This window comes from Tasmannia lanceolata, unplaced genomic scaffold (assembly GCF_043159265.1).
Source record: "Tasmannia lanceolata isolate RefF3 unplaced genomic scaffold, GAP_Taslan_0.1 ptg000013l, whole genome shotgun sequence".
Lineage (NCBI taxonomy): Eukaryota > Viridiplantae > Streptophyta > Magnoliopsida > Canellales > Winteraceae > Tasmannia > Tasmannia lanceolata.
Window position 1 is genome coordinate 17753320 of NW_027518690.1, and position 26731 is coordinate 17780050.

The 26731-nt window shown below is 39.5% G+C and overlaps 1 protein-coding gene across 1 annotated transcript; it reads left to right on the forward strand.

Moving 5' to 3' along the window:
- Nucleotides 1-679: 679 nt before the first annotated feature.
- LOC143889914 (GSH-induced LITAF domain protein-like) lies at nt 680-13238 on the forward strand. Its single transcript, XM_077394315.1, has 3 exons — nt 680-1012; nt 12694-12820; nt 12970-13238. Exons 1-3 carry the CDS (start codon nt 789-791, stop codon nt 13051-13053), a joined length of 435 nt encoding a protein of 144 aa, XP_077250430.1. The 5' UTR covers nt 680-788; the 3' UTR covers nt 13054-13238.
- Nucleotides 13239-26731: the final 13493 nt, after the last annotated feature.

Sequence of the window (26731 nt, forward strand, 5' to 3'; positions counted from 1 at the left end):
CTTGGCCTTCGGAAATACCCAGAGACGGATGGATGCCTGACACTTGTTGAAAAGATAAGTGAGAAAAGATAACGTCTACCGTTCTAAGCCAAAAGATAATTGAGAAAAGATAACGTCAGTGTTCCAAAAGTACAATAACGTCAGGGTTCCAAAAAAATTTCCAACACGTGTCAAGATCCATCCATCTCTAGTCATTTCCGACGGCTAAGATAGAAACGAACCCATAGTTCTCTTGGTTCAAATACACATTTAAATAAACCAAAAGAAGCCTCGTGAATCGGGCCAATTTAAGAAGCAGTAATGAAAAAGGAGGACTCTGTTGAGGTCAGAAGGGTATCAGGGTCTTTTGATCACCCGATTTTGAAGTTTAGCCCTATTTTTGTTCTTGTTTTAGAAAGAGCCCGCAATCCGTATTTTCACTGAACATCGATTCACATTCCGTACTTTTCTCTACTTCAAACGCAAGGACATTTTCGTATTTTCATTCTCTTTGTTTGTCAATATTGGGCGAAGATAAATTCGCACCTAATATAGGATAATTCGCACCCTTGTAAAGGAGGGTATGCCTTTGACGTCAATTCATGATAAAGTGGCGCGAATTATCCTACAAGGGGTGCATTGCCCCCATAAAAAACAATGAGGAAGTGACTACCGACAACCTCCTCCTACCTGTTAACATTTTCCCCCATTGTTTAAAGCTCAAAGCGCGTTTTCGAATCGTATTCCTTCTTCTTTTTTTTTTCCCTTGAAAATTTTTTACAGAAGCATTTACAATTCAACTAACAGAAATGTCGAAAGAAGATCCGGCCATTGGAATCCCTTACCCCTACACCGCAATCCCACAACAGAATGTGTACTTCGTGGGAGAAAACCCTTATCAGGCCGGAATGATCCCTCCTGTGGCCCTTTTTGAAGATCCAAAAGGAATTCCTTTGAATCAAACAATTTACAGAGACACTCCTGCTCCTTTCCAATGCGTCTATTGTGGCAGTTCCGGTCTCACCACCGTCAGGTAACCTCTCTTTGCCCTAGATTTTTTTTTTTCCTCATGAAATTAAATTGTTTTGGGGTTAGGGTTTTGAGTTTTTGTTTGTTTTTGCTTCTAGTTCTTGTCAAATTCTTGTCTGATTCCTTGAATTATGTTTTCCTTTGTGGTAATTTATCTCTCTGGTGAATTTTCTTTTAAGTAGTTTTAATTACCGTTTGATGATTTAAAAAAAAAAAGAAAAGGGTATATTGTTAGGATGGTTTGATGATTCTTTGGATTTCGTGTAATATCTGTTTGATTGATCAAGCAGATAGAATTGGATTTGGTGTAATAATCTTGTTAATGTGGTTTCAAACCATAGTAACCGGAAACTCCTTGGGCGGGTGGGAAACTTGTTTCCCCTGAAACGAGATGATTTTTTCACCCCCTTGTAGGAGGGATGCGCCCCCGTTTAACGTGAATTGTGGGCAACTTTAATGCTTCGTGTTAAAAGGGGGGCGCATAATCCTATAGTGGGGTGAAAAAATCATCACCCTCCCAAGGGGTGGGAAGCTCGTTTCCCCTGAAACGCCCGTTTAGGAAATGTTTATGAAACGTGATAACAAAAATTGGGGAAACATTTCTGAAACACATGGGAAACGTCTGGAAAACATATGAGAAACATGAAACATGTGTGAAAAACATGAAAGGGGAAACTCATGGAAAATTTATGTGAAATATGAGTGAAACTTATGAAAATTGTGTTGCAAAAAAAACAGTAAAAATTATGTAATAGATATTAGAAACTAAACCAATAGCATAAATTGTAATAAAAAAAATACAAATAAGTAGAAAAGTATGTTAAAAATAAAATGAATAAATAAATAATATATATAAATCATCTATGTATGCCTCTAACTTAAATAAAAATTATAAAAAACATTATAAATATGTATATTTATGCGTAAAATCCTATAAGAAATTTGAAATTAACAAATTTTAAATCTAAAAAAGCATATATTTCATGTTTCCCTTGTTTTTTTATGTCTTTACATTAACATTTTTGAAAAGTTTCTAATGTGTTTCCTAAGATGTTTCTCAATGCGTTTCTCTTATGATTTTCTATTGTTTCCGTGTTTCTCGTATCCCCTCTATTTTTTCTAAGCGTTTCCTGTTTCCGCTTCCCAAATTTGTTTCCCACCCTGGTAACTATGTTTCAAACACTTGTGACCGATAGATGGTGGGTTGGGAGGAGTGAGGGATGTCAAGGAGTTGGACCTCGACTAGCTTTGGTTAGAACTAGCTGTAAGTTTGACATGGCCTAGTTAATTTGTTAGCCAGGCCCATTTATACCCTAGGAGGAGCGACACAAAATGGAAATTCGTTTGGGAGCTCGTGGAGGTGCCAAACAATAAAATAATTAGTAAACTTGTTGACATTTAGGGTGCTCCTCTCATTCAAATTCTATTCTTTTTCTGACCTCAACAGTTGTTGGAAGGAGATTTGCTACGGGTCAGAGAGGGTGGAGACGGTTTCCTCTACATGGATGCTGCCTGACCCTGAATGGCGTAGGTTAAATTTTGACAGCTCAAGTATTGGAAACCTGAGGCCGACCGGAGTGGGAGGTCTTCTTAGAGACGAGAAAGTAGTGACTAGATGGGGTTTTATGGGCCCCATTGGGGTTAAGGATTCTAACGAGTCAGATATAAGAGCATTTTTTTCAGGGCATTAGGATTACTGAAGATAGAGCTTTGGACATGTTAATAATTGAGTGAGACTCTATAAATGTCATTAGATGGATGGATGGTAGCAAACCTCATCCGCGGAGATTTGTGGAGTTGATTGATGAGATATGAGCATAGTTACCAGGTCAGGAAACGGATACGGGAAACGGAAACATGAAACGCGTGAAAAAAATTAAAGGGGAAACGAGAAACGTGAAGAGCCACATAGTAGATTTTGTCTTATTCATTTAATTTATCTAAGGTGGATGTTCCTGATGCACAAGTCAGGTTCGAAATTTTTTAAGAAATTTTTGTTTTTAAAATTTGCCCCTTTTTTATTGGGGACAGCCCCTTTTAATGTATTTATGACTACACATTTACACAGGAGGTGGCTGTCCCAAATAAAAAGGGGGCCTATTTATCATTTGCCAAAAGAATTTTGCACAAGAGAGCAGCCACACAATAGATTTTGTCTTAGGGAGATGATTTTTTCTGGGGACAACCCATTTTAGTCTATTTATAACGACTCTTTACATTGGAGGTGGTTGTCCCAAATAAAAAGGGGGCCTATATATCATTTCACACAAGAATTATGCACGAGAGACCAGACACACAACATATTTTGTCTTATTCACATAAATTATGTGAGGTGGCTGTTCACATGGTATAGTCGGTCATAAAATATTTTAATAAAAGCTTTGTAGTGGGGGCATGTTTAATTACAAATCAGGGTCTTATTTTATTTACCAAAACACCATTTTGAGGGAGCTTTTTGGTAAATTACACTTACACAACTAAAACCCTAATTCCAACTACAAGTAAGAGATTAAATACCACCCCTTTTCAATGTTGGAAAGAGAAGAAGCTCTTGGGAAGGGAATCTTGCCGCTGGTGTATCTTGGGAAGGAAACAGGATGCAGGTTTTCAAGTTGGAACATTTCTAATGAAGAAGAAGAAGACGATGGCCGGAGTAGAGATTCAGGTACGAATCTCATCCTTTTTTTTGTTTTCTTCAATAATCCCTTACCATTTTTGCAACTTTTCTTTGGTTTTCTCGTGATTGCGTTTCCGGGACGTTTCACGGGCGTTTCCGGAACGTTTCCGTGATGTTTCCCCAAATTTTTAGAACCGTTTTGTTTCCGTTTCGGAAACACGTTTCCCTCTTTGCTTGAATGTTTCCGGCAACCATGGATATGAGACTGTGTGGAGGGGCATTTAGTCACGTTTTAGCATGTTCATCGTTTAGCAAATAGTGAGGTGGACTGGTTTTCTAGAGATGGGGTGAGCTGTGCGTCTTTGGAAATATTTGTTTTTCTTCTCCTTTCTTCTCCCTTGACATCCATTTTTGGTTTCTTCTTTGTTATCCTCCCTTTCCCTTTGTACTCTTGACCTCAGTCTTGGGGTTTTGCACTCTTTCTAATCTATTGCATCATTTCCAAAAAAAAATGGTGACATTGCATTCTTCTTAGTAGTTAGTGTGCAAGTTGGTAAGGAATGAAAACATTAGGCTTTCAATAACAAGGGCAATTTCACCTTTCTGTTTCTTCTACATTCTTTTATTGTCTATCGGGGAAACTTGCAATAAGCGAATGCTAAAATTTGGAAGTCAGGGTTCAACCACCTGAGGAAGCACCAACTGTCAGAACCTTTTAGAAGGGCAAATGGATAATAACTAGCATATGGTAAGGACACATGTTTTGGGTGGTTCCAGTTTCTTAGTGGAATTTGATTGAATATAAAATGTCGAACTCTCATGATGCGTATGGCAAAGATGATGTTTTATAAAATCTGTTATTTTTTTGTTCTTGTGTTTAGTGGACATTCATAGGCCCCCATCGTACAGAAGATATGTGAGAAAGAAAAAAATGTCAGCTGAAAGAATTGATTATCCTTATAGTTCTAAAACATAGAACGACTATTTTATACTTACAGGGAAATTTACAGAAACAACACTTTATGAAGCAACACTTATATTAGTTGTCACTTATATTAGTCATCCAAGGAGCATCCTCTGTCCCTGTATGTGACACCCGCCAGTAATTGGTGCTCGTGTCTTTCAGAAATATTAAACCTTCCTTATGATGGCACATTATATTAAAAGCTCTTGCTTATATTAAACCTTGCTTATGATGTCACATTACAATTAAAAACTCTTGGAGGTTTCTCGTATATTAAACCTTTCTACATCTGAAATTAATATTAAAACTCATTTGGATGGTAATATGCTGATGCATGTGAGTTGATCCACACGATTGAACATTAAAGGATGCTATTGACATGGTTTACTACTTTAAATAACAGTTGTTCAATGTATTCGAAGCTCCATGGAGAAAGAAAGGACAAGATGAGAAATAGAGGAGAACGAGAGAAGAGAGAAAAATCTCTCCCTCTCATAAGATGTGTGTGTGTGTGTATATATATATATAATCTGTGTGTGTGTCATTAGGCTTACATGTGAAATGTCAAGACTACCCCTAATCGGGTATGTAAATTACACTGCTTCATCTAACACTCTCTCCTCAAGCTGGAGTGTACCCCAGCTTGGTACACATATCATTCAACTTCGCTCTGCGTAGTGGTTTGATAAATATGTCGGCTACCTGGTTTCTTGATCTAGTGAAAAAAGTACATATTAGTACATATTTCCCCTTTCTGACCTTCTCATGAATGAAGTGGCAATCCACCTCAATGTGCTTCGTCCTCTTATGGAAAACGAAATTTGAAGCAATATGAACATCTGCCTTATTATCACAATAAAGTGTTGCTCTATGATTTGTGGACACAGACAAGAGTGTCGCGTGTCGACACTGACACGGAGTGTCGGACACGGCGACCTCCCAAAATTTAGAAACTGGGACACGCCAAAAATATACATATGATCATGATTTGTGGACATGGATTCGTGTGCCGAGTTTCGACACGGATATGAGGTATCTAACATGGCAAACCCTAAAAATCTAAAAATAGTGTAACACTCATACACATACATGCATCTAAAGTTACTGACAATTCTAGCAATACAGTTAAAGTGTCTAACGGAGTGTCGACATGTGTGAACACGGGTGTCGTGTCGGCAATAAGTTCAAAGTGTCGGGCAAATCATAGGTGATGTTGGAGATGAGGAAGGTAAGCCAAGATTCTCCATAAATACCTCATTTTCATTAGTACTTTCTGTTTGGATGTGAGGTGATTGGTCATCCACTCTGTCGCTGATTATCTTCCTAGAATTGGAGGATGTAAGGTGATTGGTCATTAGTACTCTCTTTATAAAATCCAAGCAGCTAATGCATGTTTGTATATAGGTTTCTTTATCATCATTTGGAGGATATGAAATTCCTAGATTCACCATAAATACCTCATTTTCTTTGGATGTGTGGTGATTGGTCGTCTCTGTTGCTCATTATCCTTCTAGGTTTGGAAGAGGTTATTTACTTGAATGGACTTAATTAGTAATTCCATTTGACACCCACAAGTGGTGAGTGCTAATGGTTGCTTGTGTAGGCTATGGAAATTGCCTTTCTTTATCCTTATTTGGTATAGAAATTTCAAGATGCTCAACTAATCCTTAGTTACAGGAGAGTGGAATTTCTGGTTGGATGGAAAACAATGTTCATCTCCTCATTGATTGCTCATTGCCCTCTTACTTTTGGAAGGGGTTATTTATGTGTATGGAGTTTACTTAGATGGTGGTATTAATATGACTTTACGATGGTCTTTTTTGAGATCTAATGCACGTTCTTTATTTTAACGTAGTTGTCTTTGTTTATCATCATTTGGAGGGTATGGAAATTTCAGGACTCCTAAGTACTTCATTTACAGTTTGAATGATGGATTTTCTAGATTTACCACTCAGAAATGACCATAACCATAACAAGAAAGCTCATCTTCAAATAAAAAGAGGTAGAATTGGAATTTGAGGTTGATCACCTCCTAAGGGAATTAAAAAAGTGCCCATAGAGGATGGATATCTGCTGAGTTGGTGTAGATATTATTAGAATTTTTAGAGTTCTTTTTTTTCTTTCTCCTGGAGGTGCGCCAGCTTTTTGGGTTTAAATCTAGAGTGCTGAGAAGAGGGCGGGCGTGAAAATGAATTAGGTTGTTTGTATTGGAATGAATACCAGGGCAAGTTCTATTGAGATAGTTTTGGTTGGAATTCCTTCGGTCATTGGATCAATATCCTTTGACCTTCCAAATATTATGTATGTGGGACTACTGGTCCCCAATCTATGTAATTACATTCTGATTAATGAAAATTGTCATCTTTTAAAAAAAAAAATCTTCAAATAAGGATTTTCAATGATCATGGTTATTCAATCATGAAATAATTTGTATTGGAAAATGTTCATTCGATGGAATTTCCAAAAATGGAGATGATATTATCTTTCTGTTGAGACATAGGATGGAACTAGGGAATATGTAGAAGGATTAGGGAGAGAGTCCCCATGTTGATATTTGTTGGAACTTTGGAGTTAAATCGTGGAGAAAGGATGTCGACAAGAGTTAAGAATCTTGAGAAAGACAAGCCAAAAGTTATTGATCATTAGCCAAAACCGAAAGAATAGGACAAACAAATAAAAGAACATTTAAGGACTGTCTAGATTGCCAAAAGAGCTAGCGGGGCATTTGGCAAGAAGGAATTTTAGGTATATTCATGTTGATAGTCCTCTTTAGGAAATGGAAAGAGACCATGAAGGAGAATCATCCAAAAAAAAAGGCATATGGATGGAAACCGCTGCATCACGTCACTAAATTAAACTTCGATGCATCCTTTTGAAATTCAGCGGAGTACTCTATAGTAGCAAAGGCAAGATTGTGACCGTTTTCTTGGGTCTAATAGTTCGCACTCATTGATTCACAAAGACACAGAGGAATACTGGAAAAGCTTGTTCATTGATTCACAAATGGCAGTTACATCAGAATACATGATTTCAGACGCACCCTCATCGGGCTCACTAACATCACTGATGAGAGAAGAAGAAAATGAAAAAGTACAATCAGAATCTGACTCATACTCAGAACCAGAGGACAGTTCTGACTCATCCTCAACTTCTGTGATCAGGTCCTGAGCAGCAATAGGTGGCAAGTCCTCCCCGATCCCAGCTATGATCGGAGAAGCATCTATTACCAATGACCTGAGAAAATTTGGTTCTCTTTTTGAAATTCAGCTAAATACTCTGTAGTAGCAAAGGCAAGATTGTGACCGTTTTCTTGGGTCTGATGGGTATCAAGGATTCCAATAAAACTGAGGCAGACATTCTTCTCACTGGATTGCAATTATTCTATGAGATTTAGATGAAAACTTATGGGTTGAGGACAGCCCATCCAATGTCATCTCGTGGAAGGCACACGTTATTGACATGATTTTAGATGTTTAGAGTAAATTTCTTTTTCTTATGTTTTAGAGAGGCTGATGAGATAGTAGTCCCTTTAGCCAAAGATGATGTAAATGGAGAGTTTTTAGTGGTGGGGTGATCTTTGCCCCTTCTGTAATCTTTTGGAAATTCTTTAATAAGTGTTTCTGTTATTGTTTCAAAACTAGAGAGAGAAGCCTTAAAGACATAAGAAGCAGGATCTGGGCATCAAACATCAATGAATACAACTGTCTGTCAATGTTTCAAAATGCGGATGCGGGTTAGAACGCGGTCAAAGCAAATCGTAGTTGACTGGGACGACACGGTCAAGTACTCGGTTGGCGGCTGAGTACTCGGTTGATGTGGTCATAACTCAAGAGAGTCAAAAGAGTTTTGATTGACTTTTTAGGGCAAAACCCTGACTTGGACAAGAATGCAGCCAAGGTAAAAGGGAGTCAATTCAGGGGAGTTTTGAAACTATGGCGTCTGTATGCTGGTTTTGAAACCAGCATAGAAAATGGAAAGAGATCATGAAGGGAAATCGTCCAAAAAAGAAGGCATATAGATGGAAACTGTTGCATCACGCCACTAAATTGAGCATTTAGCTTTGATGCATCCTTTCGAAATTCAAGGCTGTTTGGGATCAGCAAAGTACTCTATAATACAAAAGCGAGATTTTGACTGTGTTCTTGGGTCTGGTAGGTGTCAAGGATTGCAGTAAAACTGAGGCAGACATTCTTCTCACTGGATTGTAATTATTCTATGAAGATTTAGATAAGACCTTATGGGTCGAAGACAACACATCCAATGTCATCTCATGGTCACTTAATCATAGTCCTGGACCATGGTGGAAGGTATATATTATCGGCATGATTTTAGATGTTTGTAGAGGAAATTTTCTTTCTCGTGTTTTATCGGCTAATGAGATATAGTATAGACACTTTAGCCAAAGAAGATGTAAATGGACAGTTGTTAGTGGTGGGGTGATCTTTGCCCCTGTTATAAACTTTGTACGGTCTTTAATAAAAGTCTTTCTGTTGTTCTTTCAAAAGTCGAGACAGAAGAATTGACAACATATGAAGCATGAAGCAGGATTTGGGCATCCAACATCAATGAATACAATCTGGTCATGAGTAAAGGGTCTGTCTGTTTCAAAACATGGACATGGATTAATGTGGTCAAAGAAAAAACGGCGTTGTGGCATAAAGTTGGGGGGAGAAAATATGGAATGGAAAGGGGAGAATGGAAGGCCAAAGCTCCTGGCCCTGGAAAGGGATCAGGGGCTTGGAAGTCAATATGCTCTGTAAAGGAGGAATTTGAGCCCCTTGTCCGTTACAAAGTAGGCAGAGGTACTGAAGTCAAGTTTTGGCTGGATCTATGGACTGGAGATAAACTGCTTAGTGAGGCATACCCCCGACTGTTTAGGATGGCAACAAACCCTGAGGCATTGGTGGTGGATTACCTGGTAAGACAAAACGACATGGGGAGAGGATTTTGAGATCTGAGGCTAAGAAGGGATCTAAAAGAGGAGGAAATATCTAATCTACAGGAGCTTCTAAACCAATTAAACTCTATGTATTGATCGAATTTTACATCAGACGAGGGAATATGGATTCCGGAGCCGGATGGGGAATTCTCAGCGAGGTCTTTCTTTGCTGCAATTAATAAAGGCCGAGAGTCCTCTGTAAGTAAAATATGGATCTCTCTGCCCCCTTCAAGAGTGGTGGCCTTCGCATGGACGGTTGCCCACGAGAGAATTAATACCTGTGAGCGACATCAAAAATGAAAGATTCAGCTGGCGAGCAGATGTGTCCTGTGTCTTGCAGAAGAGTCTTTGAATCACTTAATGTTATATTGCCCCTTTTCTTTCCACTTATGGACCAAGGCGATGCAGCCCTTCGGAATTTCATGGGTCTCTCCAAGACCTATTAGAAGTGTATTATTACACTGGAGTAATGGGCCTTTTGGGGACTTTGGCAGGTTGCTGTGGAAATCATTCCTCTATGCTATCGTCTGGAATATTTGGAAGGAATGTAATAGGCGCATTTTTCAGGAGAAAAATAGAAGTGTAAGTCGGGAGGCATCGGATATTAGAGTGGAAATTGTCTCCTCTGCAAAAGCAAAATAGAAAACCCCACTCGGTATCGGCGACATTCTGCCAAATTGGTGGTCAATCATATGGAACAGAACCATTAGGAGTAAGCCACAACCCAAGTGGAAACTGCCACCAGTGGGGTGGATGAAGTTGAATATTGATGGGAACTTGTTAGGCAACCCAGGTGAGGCTACGATCGGGGGGCTAATCAGAGATGATAAGGGAACAACATTCATGTCCTTTTCGGGACCAGCAGGAGAATGTGATGCAAATGAAGCTGAAGTGAGAGCACTGCCTTTTGGTCTCCGATGGGCTCATACGCACAGCTTGCAGCACCTAATGGTGGAAGGCGACTCAACAAATGTAGTAAGTTGGGCATCAGACATATCTAAGGGTCCCTAGAGGCTTCAAGGACTAATTGCGTCCTAGATCTAATGACACTCTTGGAGCCCAGAATTGAGCATCGAAGGCCGTCTGCAAATGAGGCAGCGGATTCCCTAGCTAAGGAGGGTGTTCTTCGGGATGCTGTATTAGTTGTGTCCATCACCAATCCTTCTGTCTGAAACTCTCGTACAGTTTTCTCATATTTTTGGGCCTGAGAGTATGCTCCTCGATTATATTATGTAATTCCTGTGGGACCTCTGGTCCCCTGTTTCTATGAATACAAAAGTCACTTTTCAAAAAAAAAAATGTGGTCAAAGAAAATCCCAGTCGACTCGGCACGACTTGGTCGAGTACTCGGTTGGTGTGGTCATAACTTGGGAGAATCAAAGGAAGTTTGATTGATTTTGTAGGGCAAAACCCTGACTTGGACAAGAATGTGCCAAGGTAAAAAGGAGTCGACTCAGGGGAGTCCATGATGACGCAGGGGAGTTTTGAAAGTATGGAGTCCGTATACTGGTTTTGTTCGACAAGATTTTTAGTAACACAGGCGATATGACACTAGATTGAATGAATGGCGACAGAACTGGTGGGCATAGCATCAAGCTCTTCCTTCTTTTCCATGGGCAATGCTGAGCTTGTATGCACCTACCTAGAGAAAGCTTCTATTTTCTTGGATTGATATGTTATGTTTTGGGACAATGTTTTGACTCTTCTTCGGCTGTCATTCGAAGCAGTGAGCAATCAATTTTTCGTGACAGAACTGTTTTCACTGACCACATTGATTCACCAATTCTCATGTGAATATTCTTCGTAGTGATTGGTTTATTTCTATCTATAAGATGCACTGAGTGAGAAAGGAATCCATGGAAAACCGATTGTTAATGATAACTCAGATCTGTTTCCATTTTCAAGTTTTCCTAATTATCCATTTTCTTATGGGTATCAAACAGCATTGCAATGCTTTGAATGTTCACTCTAGTAGCCTGTAGTGGTTTTTTCTATCCGCCATTGCTTTTTTGAGAGATTTTGCTAATAGAATACATTCCTCCAGGCTATGCAAGATAACGACTATTAATTCCAATGAATTTAGATTTCTGTTTATTCAAGCATGTGAGACCAAGATACTTTTTCTCTTTTCATTAATGTCAATTCTTCTTCGTGGTGTTCATATTTCCTGGCATACTGAACTATTGAAGATTGCCATGAACATGATACAGTCAAATTTTAATCAGAATCCATTAATGTTTGTCAAACCTATGATTTTTCCTCGTAATGTACATTATACAGTTTTAATTCAAAACCAGGATGCTTTTAGGATGGAAAACATGTAAAAGATACAGTGATCTATATGCTCCACAAAATTAGCATATATGCTCGCAAATAAAACCCTAAACCTTACTTTTTATCTCAACCAAACCCCTAGACTAATCATACACTTAAGAGTCAAACGAATCTATCGCTCCATTTAAGGAGGCATGGAACAGAAAATAGAAACTTCTGAAGACTAGCATTCAAGTTTACCTATGAATTTCTTGAGAAATATTTAGATTACCCTATGCTATGTTTGGTTGCTTGGACTGGCTCGGAGAGTAGTGGAATAGGAAGTCAAAGGGAAGAGACAAGAATTTTTATTTGCCTAGAATTACCTCGGAAAATTGTGTAGTAGTGTTTGGTTGCGCGGCAAATAGTGGGAGAGTAGGAGAAAAAGTAGGGGGTGTCATTACCAATATATCGAGGGAGGAGAGAGAGAGAGAGAGGGAAGAGAGAGATAGAGAGAGCATCATTCCCTAGAAAGTTCAACCATAATTCTTTGCTTTTGGAATAAGGGGACAAGAAAGAGACAAGCAATCATTACATGAGAGAAATCCAAGGGAATCAATGGGAGTCCAATGCATTTTGGCAACCAAACGTGGAATGACATGCCAAATCCAAACCAAATTCTGACGGCTGCCGAGCTTTTGTGCAACCAAACGAAGCACTAAGAAAATCCTAAAAAAATCACTAAAAAATTCTTAAATATTCATAAAGTCAAGGACAAGCCCCTTTGGTCCATAAATTAACCTCCTTTTGCCATTTTTTGCATCCATAAACTACTCTGATTCAGGATTGGCACATACCCAAAATTTGTACCACACAATCTTTCTTAATTTTGTGATGTTGAACACAATGCAGATCAAAACCAAGCCTGGCTGCCGCCATTGGTTGCATGATGCCATCTATGCTGGGAGTTTGCTTCCTTTGCCCTGCAATGGATTGTCTCTGGCATAAATATCACTACTGCCCCAGCTGTGGGGAGAAGGTAACAAGCGTCAAAACCATTGCTTATTTTTCATTTCTTGGTCCTCTCTTGTTGTTCGCTCCTCTCTCTCTCTCTCTCTCTCTCTCTCTCTCTCTCTCTCTCTCATTTGATGATTTTAAGAACTGAAATTACTTGTTGGAATGCGGTAGGTTGCGGATTTTGAGAAGTCGGATATATGCATCGTCATGGATCCACCGCACTGGACCGAGCAGAGTTTTGCAGTGCCTGCGTGATTCTTTTGTGCGATATTATTTTGTGCTGTGCTTGATTTAAGGACTCAATTTTCTTGCCATTGGAGCTTGTAAATAAGATGTGTAAGACTTGAGAAGAATTCAAGGAAGAAGCCTCCACTTTCACATCTCTCAGTATACATTCAAAATACAATAATCGAAAGTGTGTTTTTGATTGTTTTTTCTGAGAGCGTTGCAATTTGTGTTCTTTACCCGAAATAGTGAAGTTATTATTTCTCATGGAAGAAGCTTATCATACATACGACACCGCTGGGAGCTTCCATGTATGAATTTTTTGAAGTAACAGAGGAATGAACGATTGGCGACCTCTTACAACCACAGCTGGAGGACTTCCTGGACTCGTGAGGTGGATATACGGTCTTCGAAGAGGGGAAAGATGGGAGTTCGGGAGTATTTTGGGAAGCGCCCAGAAAGTTCACCGGATATTCTCTACCTGGAAAGAACGTAGCCAATGGAACCTATAGCTGTGGTTACAGGCATGGTTTAAAATTTTAGTTTCTGTGGTTAGGAAAACCGAAATTTCGACCGAAATTCCAAAAAATTTCGGACAGAAATTTTGTAACATATTTAAAAAAAATAAAATAAAATTACAATTAACCGAAATTTCGGACCGAAATTCTGAAATTCGGAATTTCGGCAAATTTCGGTTGTCTCCACCGAAAACTGAAATTTCGGATTTCGGTCGAAATTTTAAACCATGGTTACAGGATAGAAAGCCTCAAAGATTTTTATCAAGACTTGATAGAAGCTGGATATACGGTCTTCAAAGTCTTGCATTGGCTGAAGATAGACAGTGACTGTTGCAGGAAAAATCTAGTGCTACTAGGAAACAGACGGAGTTTACCATCTCACCGGTCTTTGCCGAGAAACCCCCAGGATTTCTACTCATTATCTGGGAACAGAGATGAGAGGATATCCGAAGTCAAAGGCAATCTCCTTAGCCGCAGTAGACAACCAACAAGATGGACGGAAAATTTGGGATCGCCAATGAGTTCGAAATACTCCGACAATTGGAGTTGTTGAACTGTGGGTACTGTAACTACGGCACAAGGAACAAATGCAGAAAGTGTGCAAAAACTAGGGATGATGAGTTAGAAGATGAAGATGGAGTCAATCCAAGGCCGGCCAACAGAGAAGTTTTGACCCCCTCTGTTTGGGTGCTTTGGAGAAATACCCTGAAATCGCAATAGCAGGCAAAAAGGTGGAGGACCGTAAAAAGGAATTGAAAAAAATGTCTGGTAGGGTGTATGGACAACTCCTCTTGGAACCTCGAGGAGGTATGGCAGTGGGCCATTAAAAAATGGGATATACAGTTGTTATCGAAGCCTTTTGTAATTGATAGCTTGGAGATTTTCTTTAGGTTAGACTCGGAACAACAAGCATTGCTGGTCCTTTGAAAGGTGGGGGAGATGCTCTGGGCAACACTTTGTCATCCCTGCATGCATGGAACCCCGCTATTCACTTTGGTGCCAAAACAGTGTGTCTAAGATTCTACGACATTCCGCTTCACGCTTGGTCATTAACTACAGTTGAAGGTTTGGGAAATCAGTTTGGCCAGGTGCTTCAAGTCCAGCTATTAAGAAACCATGATTATTGCGTGGCCTTTGCCTCAGTTAAAGTCCTAACTAAGTGCTGGAAGTCGATTAAGCCATTTATTAAGTTAAAAGTAGATAATAAAAATCTACTTAGTCCAAGTGAAATGTATGCTTGAGGCTGAAAATGAGGATCTTTCGCCCCAATCATCTAGCCAGATAAAAAAAATCACTAGTTTCCTCATGCCGGTACCGGAGGTGAGTATGGCGGAAAAGGTGGACAAAAAAGGTAATTTGAGGCAAGTACCAGAAGGTTAAAAGGAGCCGTTGAATTTCAAATTCATATTTCGACCCTTCCAATCGGTAGCTGAGACTTTTCTAGCTGGATCTCTAAGGCCAAGGATTGAGATAGCAAACCATGCCGCATTAAATGCCTCAATACCTGGTCCTCTGATACAGGATACTCACAATGGGGGAAGTCTACATCGCCAAAAGGCGAAAATGATTGGAATCCACGAAGTTTACATGCGGGTAAGGGCTTCCTACATCACCTCGATAAGACCAAGGGGCATTATTACAGATACCCACTCAAAGAAGTCTCAATAATAGGCCCCATACCTCCTAAGAAGCTACGGGAAGGACATCGCGAAAAACAGAAATGAGCAAAAAAGCAACAGTTCATCTCAAATGTACTGAAAATGCTAGAAAAGTATGAGAGAACTGGTGACTCCTTGTCCTCAGAAGATGAGGGAAGAGTGGATGTCAAAGGTAAGAAGAAGATTGAAAAAGATGAGGGGAGAAAAAGAATAGATCCTGTGCCGAATCCCCATCAAGAAGTGAAATTGTAAGGGAATTCAGAAAAATACAACGAAAAAAGCTCGAACAGGAAGTGGAGAAAAATGGGGAAGGAGTTCTCCATCTATCCGGAAAAAGGTCTGCCAAAGAAGACAACGCATCACAACCTAAGGAGACAGAGTTTCATCAAAGATTGGAAGATGAGCGGCATGAAACAAAGGATCGGTTAGAGGCCGCCAGGGCATAAAAGAAGGAAAAGAAGAAGGGAATATGTTTCTCTGATGAGGAATCCAAGATGACAAGAGACTCAATGGAAGTGGAGCTTAGCGGGAAAATTAAAGCCTGCATTGAGAGAGCAGAACAGATTTCAGGAGAGGGGGTATTGAGGATTTCAGAGGAAGAGATGGGAGTGTCAGAGGAAGAAGAGAAGGAGATGTCGAATATGGACGAGGTATCCTCAGAAAAGGACAAGGAAGAAGTATTAGAAGAAGAAGAAGAAGAAGAAGAAAAAGGCTTCTCTGATGAGTTTGAAAAAATGATGACAATGGGAGACCACCTTGGAATAGGGTATGAGGAAAATCTTGAAGAGACAGAAAATGTTCTTTGACATAGAGCCATAGAGGAGAGGGATGCGGGGGAGAAAAAAGGCAAAACTCCAAGGAAAGGGAATAGAGAGCTCAATGCCCTCAGGAATTAAGGGGTTAATTCAATTTTCACCATCATATCCTTGTATAGTTTTCCTTGGGTTAAGATTTCCCTCGGTCTTTGATTTCTGATGTAGACGGTTAACCAGATAGTAGGTTTCTGGTAGATTTTAGTCAAAGTTCAAGCATTGGTGAAGGAAGGTGTAGCTGCAGTTGATACCTTCCATGAAAAATGGTTTCGAAAGCTACCAGGAGTATACCCGGTTTTCAAGGAAAACATGGTTCTCGGCCTTTGTGTAGGGTCTTTATTAAGGCGACAGTAATGTCTTAGGTGAGGAAAAATCGTTTTGTAAAAAGACAGATTTGGAAAGTTTATCTCCGAGGGCCCTAAAGCTCCTCCCTAGGCGTCATGCGAAGGAGCAAATGGGGGACTCCTAGTCCCTTCTAATGTAACGTCCGTATGTTATCAATAAATCTTTTGTTGCTTTTCAAAAATAAAAAAATACAACCACAACTTATTATCAACGACGAACAAGCAGCAGCTAGGATCATCCGACGCTGCAAGTGCTGACAGGATTCATGGACTGGATCACGTACATGTGCCGTTTGGTACATGAGGTATACTAATTTCGGATGTAGTGCTTGATTCTGGAAATTGGAAATTGAGGTGTTTAAAGTTGCATGTTTTTTATTCAAACTACAAGTAGATTAATTGCCATGTCTCTCCCTTGTCGGTTAATGTCGCATCACTTTTGTCCCCCACCAAATTACTTGAAAAAAAAGGTTTTTTGCTAGTAGTCTTGGGATCTTTCGCTCTCGCCCCCCTCTTTCTCACACTATTGATGATGACCCCTTTACTGGCCCCTTATTTAGATAGTGACACTGTGCCCACTAGGAAACTACTTAAGTTGACAACCAAACACTACTTACCACTACGAAAAGGCTACTTCATTGCTATTACACTTGTTGGTTACACTTTTAATTAAACGCCACTATATAAGGTAACTATGTACAACCAAACAAACCTATATGTGCTGCGCATTCTCCTCCAATGCCCCTTAGGCTCTGTTAGGTTCATCTCTTTCCTAGGGAAGAACCTTGAAAGTGGGTAAAAAATCTGTCAATTGTGAGGCGGTCTAAATGGTCTTGGTCCCACTTTCCAGGTTCTTCACTAGGAAATTGATGCAACCAAAAGGAGGTTTAATGAGAGAGAATGAGAAATCAGTCATTCCCTCGAGGGTTCATTAAGTTGAATATTGAGGGGAAACAATATATGCATTCCGTTCTTGTGACAATTGATAGCTTAGTAGCGGTATTCAATTGGGCATTGATAACTTTTATGAGACTTGTTACAATCTTTAACAGCTAACAAGTGTAAATAAGGAGACGAGTTTCATTAATAGAGAGGAATTCTTTTGAGCTTTGCCAGCCGAGAACTGGATACAGAATATGCAAAATGACTAGAAACCACTCTTAGGAGAAGGTAAATGTATATTTTTCAGATTGCAAACTTATCCTTTTCTTGTTTCTTTTTAAATGTCTATAATACAAAGAAACATAAATGAATGACAATCTGATGGCCTGCGAATTTTGCATGGTGTGTGTGTGGGGGAGAGAGACCTAACAAATATGCCAAAAGCTCCAGAGTTGATGGAACAGATTAGGCTAGGCCCTTTAAACCAATCCCATACCAGGTTGGGTCCCACCTAGTCTCATACCTAGGCAGGCCCCCACTCAGGACCGTCATAATCCATCACGACTTTCACTGTGGCCTTCTTTCCAGGTAGGAATTTCCACAAGTCACCCCTTCCGCAGTGGCCTACTCTGTGGCAACTTCACTCTAGCGGTTTTCATTCCGGCTGTTTACAAGATATCCCTTTCCAAGTAGTCCTCTCCATAGGTCGCTTACGTGACTCGAACACAAGATGTGCTGGCTGCTCTGATACTAAATGTTAGGCACCTAACCAATCTGTAAAAAGCTCTAGAGCTGATGGAACGCGTTAGGCTAGGCCCTTTAAACCCTTCCCATACCAGACTGGGTCCCACCTAGTTCCACACTTAGGCAGGCACACACTCAAGACCGTGAGAGAGAGAGAGAGAGAGAGAGAGAGAGAGAGAGAGAGAGAGAGAGAGAGAGAGATCTAACCCTAGTCTATATAATGTATAGAATACTGTATCGTACAGATTTTGAGGGAAGAGAGTTTGTCTCCCGTGGAAAGAGAAAGGCTTTTTTTCTTGGTTTTCTCTTGTGGAGAGAAGGGATTTTGTTTTGATTTTTTCTCTTGTGAAGAGAAGTGTAAGGTTTTGGTTCAGAGAGAAGAGAAAGGGTTATAGGTTTTGGGTATTTGATTTTGGGTTAATCTCGCTGTAATCCTGCATTATTTTGTTGAGGAAAAGAAGTGTGCGCTCAACCGTTTGGAGAAAAGGTGCGGTCGAAGAGAGAGAGTGTGTTCTGTTGAGTATACATATATGAGAAAAAAAACCCGTGGTCTGTTGAGTATACATATATGAGAAAAAAACAAGTCTGCTTCGATCGACGAGTACTAAAACAAAACCCAAAAACAAAAGAGAGCAAAACCCTCCTCAAAAAAACTCCTCAACAGCCCTCGTCTCCTTCCTTCGTCGATTGAAGAGGGCAAAACCCAAAATCAACAGACCCTCGTCGTGGATTGGAAAACCCCAACAGACCCTCGTCTCCTTCCTTCGTCGATTGAAGAGGGCAAAACCCAAAATCAACAGACCCTCGTCTCCTTCCTTCGTCGATTGAAGAGGGCAAAACCCAAAATCAACAGACCCTCGTCGTGGATTGGAAAACCCCAACAGACCCTCGTCTCCTTCCTTTGTCGATTGAAGAGGGCAAAATCCAAAAATCAACAGACCCGAGCAATACCCTCCTCAACAGACCCTCGTCTTCACTCTCGTCTTCACTCGTCGATTGAAGAGAGCAAAACCCTCCTCAACAGACCCTCGTCTGCAGTTGCAAAACCCAAAAATCAACAGACCTAAGGTCAGTTTCTTATAACTTTTCCCTATTTTTCTCTTTTTTTTGGTGAAAATGAGAAGCAAATTTTGTATGCCGTTTGCGTTTCCCCTATTTTGCCCTCATTGTAAGAGGGTTTCATCTAGTTTTTAGTAGGGTTCTCTGTGCATTTTTTAGTAGGGTTCTCTGTGCATTTTTTAGTAGGGTTTCATCTAGTTTCATTCCTCTGAAAAAAAGAAAGAAAGAGAAGATGCAGGTAAAAGGTGCTTGTTGTTATTATTTTTGTTATTTTTATGAGGAGGGTTTCATCTGAATTTTTTTTTCCCACTTCAAGAGGGTTTTGAGGAGGGTTTCATGTCCTCTATATTCTTGGAAAATTTCATGATTTTAGGGAAACGAGCTTTCACTGTATTGTCTGAGGGCACTGTATTCTTCTTTCTTTAAATTCCTCTTCTTTTTTTTGCTGCAAAAATCCTCAATAGTGCAGTTTTTTTCAATTTTGCTGCGAAAATGTTGCAGATATTTAGGGTTTAAAGTGGTTTTTTTTTTCTTTGTTTCTCTTTTTCTCTTTGTTGAAATTCCTCTATTTTTTCTGCAAAAATCGTCAATAGTGCAGATTTTTTCGATTTTCTCTGTTTCTCCTTTTTTGTTCTTTCTGTTTTTCTCTTATTTTTGTAACGGTTTTAACTTTTGTTACAATTTCTTACTCTACTTTAAGACACACAGTAGAAAATATCTGTAATATGTTACAATTTCTTATTATGCTGATGGGCCATGTATATGTTGCATTTTTAGGTATAAAAAATGGACCCATCTATTGACGAAGTACATGCAAATGGTTTAATTGAGTGTGACAATGAGTTTAATCTCAACGATGATAATTTAGTATGGGATGGGAATATAATTGACATTAATGATGGGGTGAATCTCAATTATGATGACCTTCAATGGGATGCTACTGATGGTAAAGACGGAGATGAGGGTTGTAGTCATACAGTTACTACTCCCAACAAGGTTGTCGGTGAGGATAGTATTGTGAATATGCCGTTTGAGGACCAGATATTTCAAACTTGGGAAGCTGCATATGAGTTCTACAATGCTTATGCGTATGCTACTGGTTTTGGACTACGAAAATCTAGTACTACCATATCAAATTTAACAAAGACGGTGATATCGAGAACGTTTGTATGTAATAAAGAGGGAGAGAAAAAGGATAAGGAGAAGAGGGATGATGTTAAGGACTTGAGGGAGCGTCGCCTTGCCAGAATGAATTGTAAAGCAAGGATGATCATCAAATTGAGAGATAAAGAGTGGAAAGTTACAACATTTGACGACATCCATTCTCATGACCTTACTTCACCACTTAAAACGCAAATGCATCGTTCACATAGTCAGTTCCGTAAAAACAAAGGCTGTAAGAATTTGATTGAACAACTCAGTGGAAGCAATTTCAAGCCTTCTCAGATAAAGAATGCCATTAACTCTACTTCCAATGCTCCCGTGGTCTCAACAAATCAAGTTATTGCCCATTTGAGAGCAGTTAGGGAGAATAATATGGGTAAAGAAGCAGTGATAGTGGCGAACCATTTCCAAAAGAGAAAGTCTGAAGACCCAAACTTCTATTTTGAGTTGGAGTTAGACGCGAATGGAACTTTGCGTTCGATGTTCTGGGCTGATTCCAGGGCGAGAGAAGCATACCTTACATTTAGTGATGTGATCGTATTTGATGTGACTTATAAAACGAACAGGTTTAAAATGCCTTTTGCACCGTTCACTGGGGTTAACCATCACAGGCAGTCGACTCTTTTTGGATGTGCACTTCTTGCGGACGAGACAGAGGAGACTTTCACCTGGTTATTTGAGCAGTGGCTCACGTGTATGTTTCGTAAAGCTCCAGGTGCTATAATAACTGATATGGACGGGGCTATGCGAAATGCGATTCGAAAAGTATTTCCACATACCAGGCATCGGTTTTGTTCGTGGCACATAAAGAAGCATCTCCTTGAGCATGTTGCTGACATGAGAGATGTCGACACTGATTTTTACAAGGATTACAATCACTGGTTTTACAGGAGGGAAATAGAGGATTCTGAGACAGAATGGAAATCTCTGGTTGATAAATATGACATTGGTGAAAGTCATTGGTTGGGAAAAATGTGGGATATCCGCGAGCATTGGGTTCCCGCCTATTGGAGAGACACATTCACAGCAGGAATGACATCAAGTCAACGGAGTGAAAGCATAAATTCCTTCTTTGATGGTTATGTTAACCAGAACACCTCCTTAGTTGAATTCTTGGGTCAATACGATAAGGCACTGGTTGAGCGGCGTAAAGCCGAATTGGAAGAAGATTTTAAGTCTAAAAATACAATTGCCAAAATGAACACAACCAGCCCATTGGAACGAAAGGCTGGGGAATTCTATACAAAGAAGATGTTCAGCATATTCCAAGATGAGATGATGGGTAATTTTGCCTTATGGAAAGACAAGTTGGGAAAGAACGGCAATGTTGTGGAATACAATGTAGGAATCAGGACAGATGACAAGAAGAAATACCTTAGGGTTCTGTTTGACAGTTCCAACGATGTAACTGCGACATGTCAATGTGCTAAGTTTGAGAGGGAAGGAATATTATGCAGACATATCCTTCACATTATGGATAGAAAGCAAGTACCTACTATCCCCAAACGCTATTTATTAAAGAGGTGGTCAATTGATGCAAGGCATCGAGCTGGGGGCACAACATCTGTAACCCAAGGAGATAGTAGTGGCGTGAATGGACTGAAGAGGTGGTGTCTAATGTCAACATGGCAGCAACTGATTGAAAAAGTTGGTAATGACGAGATTCTCTTCAAGAAGATGACTGATTTTTGTACAGAGCTTGCTGTAGAAGTTGAAAATAAGGAGAAGGAGATTGTCTATCAGCAGAGTGCAGTTGGTAGCCAAGTGCAGTCAAACATTGGTCCTAGTGAAATACCTCAGTCAAACATTGGTCCCAGTCAAATACCTCTGTCAAACTTTGATTCCAGTCAAATACTTGGCTTTACAATTCGCGACCCTGAAGTTGTAAGGACGAAGGGCAGGCCAAAGCGTGCAACGCGTCATGTATCTGGCATAGAGGCCAGTCAAGCACAAAAACAGCAACGCCAGTGCTCAAAATGTGGGGGATATGGACATTACAGAACAAGCTGTCAAAAGAGGACTAAGGTTTGGAAACGTTATTATTGCTCTTGTCAATTTATTATGCTCCGTTTTTTTTCTTATTGATTTAAATCTCTACTACTGTGCTTGCTAATAGGTGGCTGCAAATGAGCAGCAAAATGCCCATACCCAAAATGGAAATGAGTAAGATGAACAGAGTTAGACAGTTGCTTTCTAGATGAAGGTGCCATTTCTCACTGCCCATTTTCAGTATTTGTTACATAAGTTTAAATCACGAGCCCTTGGATTATGGGTGTTTTTCTCATTGCCCATTTTCATTTAAAAAAGTTTACATCATTTAGAAGAAATTTAAAATCGTCATTTAAAAAAAAAAACATCATTTAGAAGGTGCCATTTCTCACTGCCCATTGTCACTAACTTGGTGTTTTTTTGTTTTTGTTTTTTTTGTAGACCCACTATCGATCTTTCATTTGGTGCGATCAATATCGGCTGTACCTGCATTTGCTGCATGTTGGGCTTCATTCTGATTATGGCAGCTGTGATTCTTTGGTTTTTGAAGCTGTAATATCGGATTAGTGTCACTGATTCTTTATGTTAGTCATGAATAGTGTCCATGCCTTGACTGATGCTCATCATGGTTTGCATTTCTCAGATATTTAGACTTTTTAGCAGTTCTTTACATTATCTCGCTTCCAATTATCCTGCAATTGAAATACAATTATGGCCTATCTTCATATCAATGCTTGAAAACTTGTACGCATATGATGGCCTATCTTCCAATTATCCATTGATCAGAAGTTTGCATGCCTCCAATTGGACTGTAATGATCATCCAAGTGGGGAAATTTTTTGCACCATATCCCATTTTCAATGGGATTTCACTTGCTGAACAATCTACTGTGGAAGTGAATGGGATGTTATATTTCAAAAATTGCACCTTCTGAAATTTTTTGCACCATATCCCATTTTCAATGGGATGTTAACCAGAACACCTTCTTTTGTCTCTTTTCAATTCTGTTTACTATGTTTGTATAGTGAATGACTCTATAATTTCAATTGTTCTATCAATAAATCCTCGTTTCAAATATTCATCTCTGTGCATTACTGAAATGGATATTACTATTCATGGACTAAACTTTGAACCATCGATCAAGGCACTAAGGCTGAGTACAGGGAAATTCAGTTTTGTAACAACTCTATCCTCAAAGGAATGAGAGGAAATGATGGAATGTGGAGTTTTGTAACATTTTCTCATAACCTCATGAGAATTTCTGTTTGGACAGAAGTGCCCTACTCTCTTTGACTCTTTATTGTAGTGGAGTTTTTTCATCTGTTAACTGTTTGCTTATTTTCAGAAGGATATTTTGGTTATGGAATGTGGTCCAGCTTACAGAATGGCTTCTCATGGTGGGGCCCACATCGTCCAAACTTCCTCAAAGCTTGCTGGAGAGTATGACAGTCACACTCCTAGGACTATTTGCCATGTCAAAGCTAGCAGCATGGAACGTTGGGGGGGGCTTGGTACCCAAACCAAAAAGTAGGATATCACTAGGCTTATCATGAACGAAAAACTCCCCCTGCTTTGTCTTTTAGAAACAAAAGCTCCTGAAGAAAATTTTGAGAAATTTAGAGAAGATATTGTAAGCAACTGGGCCAGCTTTGCCAACTATAATCATGCTCCCAAGGGTCGCATCTGGATTCTATGGAATCCATCTTGATTTGCAAGTCCTAAACTTTTCTATCTAAAACTCAACATGTGCTTGCATCAAGCTTTACCAGCTTTTATTTTTCAATTTTTTTTTCCTAAATGCATTTCAAAGGCAGGTATCTATTCGCTAGTTCGTTATCACTAGAATCTATGCAATCTGGATTTGTGCAAGGGATTTCAATTGCACGAGTTACTGTGCTAGAATTTTTACTATGCTAGCATGCATAACAGAGAACAAAGTTGCATCACTAACTACAATTAACAGTAACAAATATTGAGAAATAGAGAGATACAGAGACAAAAAGATATTGAAACTTACAAGAAAAAGAGCAAGTGGGAGTGCTAACCCGTTCAGCTCAATTAAGCCATGTTTTCCAATATGGCCTTCTGTATTTGTCTGCAGATTTGCAAGTGATTGATCCAGGTCATCTTTAATTTGATATTATAATTTAAAGAATTTGTTTCTAAGGGCAACAACCACTGTGATTTAAGTTAAATTAAGTCTTTCCACGGAAAATTGCAACCCTACTACTGGACCCAGGATTTTTTTCCATGGATTTTTTTTTATATAATTTTTACCTACATCCAAATGAGGAAGTGTTCCCTAAATTGATGAATGCCATTGTCTTCAACCCATTGAAGAGAAACACTGTCTCTTTTGATAAAAAAAACCTTAAATCCATAAGAAAGAGTATTTGTTTTCACTGATTTAAGGGATTTCTCTTGCTCTCCCAATGTTCTCCACCCTTGCCCTTTGAGTCCCTGCCTCCCTCCTCAGCTCCTCTTTTACAGATGGACCCATGAATATTCCATGAAATAATTTTTCATGGTTTCCAAACAGGTTCCTACTGATTGTTATATGGAACGCATGTATTTCATCCCAAATATAAAACTTGTTGTTTTAATATAGATATAAGTCCTAAAACACTCTTCATTACATAAATAGTTCATCATCTACCATTAAATAAGCTGATGGACTCATCTGCTTGCAAAATTACTGATGTATGCTAAAATAAGAAGAAAAATAACTATAACAACTAAAACTTTAAGCATGGCATTATCAATCTCCACTGCTCTCATGCGCTCCTCCAACATCCTATATTCGCTAAAGACTTCACGTCCGCCACCAACTTCACGCCCATTGTACGACCTTGCCTCACTGCCTAGCTCGTTCCTGTCTAAGTCATCGTCAGCCCAATAGAAATGCTCGCACTTCTTGCCCTGCATAATGTTTAAATGTTACAATTTCGAGAAGATTGAAAAAAAAGGACTGCAATAATGAATATTACTCACATTCTTCCGAGCGCAAGTGTAGTAAGGGCGTCCTTGGTTACCATTCTTGTTACTGCGGGTGATTTTCCTAACAGCTGGTTCAGAACACTGACAAAACTCGGCGGTTGGCCATACACCATGTGAGGTACTGCTGTAGTTACTAGATGATGCCATTTCTTGGGTTTTTCTTACATGCAAAACAAACAACCATTCATGAAATGAATAGGACAACAGATTGCTAAAAATTGAGCATGTACGCCTGTACTATTATGCAAAAGTGGGCCACATAATGGCATTCAACCGAATTGCCCAACAAATTCTATTTTAAAATTGAGTGGCTCTCAGAGTCATTTGGAACATTATAAATGTGAAGCACCTTTTAGCTATTAAATATTGGGAAATGTTATCAGGCACTCCTACTTTATTGAAAGTACGGTATGGCCGGCACCATAAGATGATCCAAACTGTCCATTAGATGGGCCACAACCTAAATAGGTCGTGCCCAAAATTTTTTTCCATAGGTTAATCCTAACCCTCCGATCTATAAAGTGTTAGATCAACACTCTAACAATCAGATCGGGGGGTTAGGATCAACCTATGGAAATGATTTTTTGGGCACGGCCTATTTTGGCTGTGGCCCATCTAATGGACGATTTGGATCATTCTATGGTGCGGGCCTTACCGTACTTTCAATAAAGTGAGGAGTGCCCTCATCAAAATAGATCAAACATGTATAAAATATGATGAAACCCTCCTCAAAACCCTCTTGAAGTGGGAAAAAAAAATTCAGATGAAACCCTCCTCATAAAAATAACAAAAATAATAACAACAAGCACCATTTACCTGCATCTTCTCTTTTCTTTTCTTTTTTCAGAGGAATGAAACTAGATGAAACCCTACTAAAAAATGCACAGAGAACCCTACTAAAAACTAGATGAAACCCTCTTACAATGAGGGCAAAATAGGGGAAACGCAAACGGCATACAAAATTTGCTTCTCATTTTCACCAAAAAAAAGAGAAAAATAGGGAAAAGTTATAAGAACCTGACCTTAGGTCTGTTGATTTTTGGGTTTTGCAACTGTAGACGAGGGTCTGTTGAGGAGGGTTTTGCTCTCTTCAATCGACGAGTGAAGACGAGAGTGAAGACGAGGGTCTGTTGAGGAGGGTATTGCTCGTGTCTGTTGATTTTTGGGTTTTGCCCTCTTCAATCGACGAAGGAAGGAGACGAGGGTCTGTTGGGGTTTTCCAATCCACGACGAGGGTCTGTTGATTTTGGGTTTTGCCCTCTTCAATCGACGAAGGAAGGAGACGAGGGTCTGTTGATTTTGGGTTTTGCCCTCTTCAATCGACGAAGGAAGGAGACGAGGGCTGTTGAGGAGTTTTTTTGAGGAGGGTTTTGCTCTCTTTTGTTTTTGGGTTTTGTTTTAGTACTCGTCGATCGAAGCAGACTTGTTTTTTTCTCATATATGTATACTCAACAGACCACGGGTTTTTTTTCTCATATATGTATACTCAACAGAACACACTCTCTCTCTTCGACCGCACCTTTTTTCCAAACGGTTGAGCG

Coding starts and splice junctions, on each gene's coding strand:
- LOC143889914 (XM_077394315.1), top strand. CDS start 789: ATGTCGAAAGAAGATCCGGCCATTGGAATCCCTTACCCCTACACCGCA. Junction 1,013..12,693: donor TCCGGTCTCACCACCGTCAG/GTAACCTCTCTT, acceptor AACACAATGCAG/ATCAAAACCAAGCCTGGCTG. Junction 12,821..12,969: donor GCCCCAGCTGTGGGGAGAAG/GTAACAAGCGTC, acceptor GGAATGCGGTAG/GTTGCGGATTTTGAGAAGTC.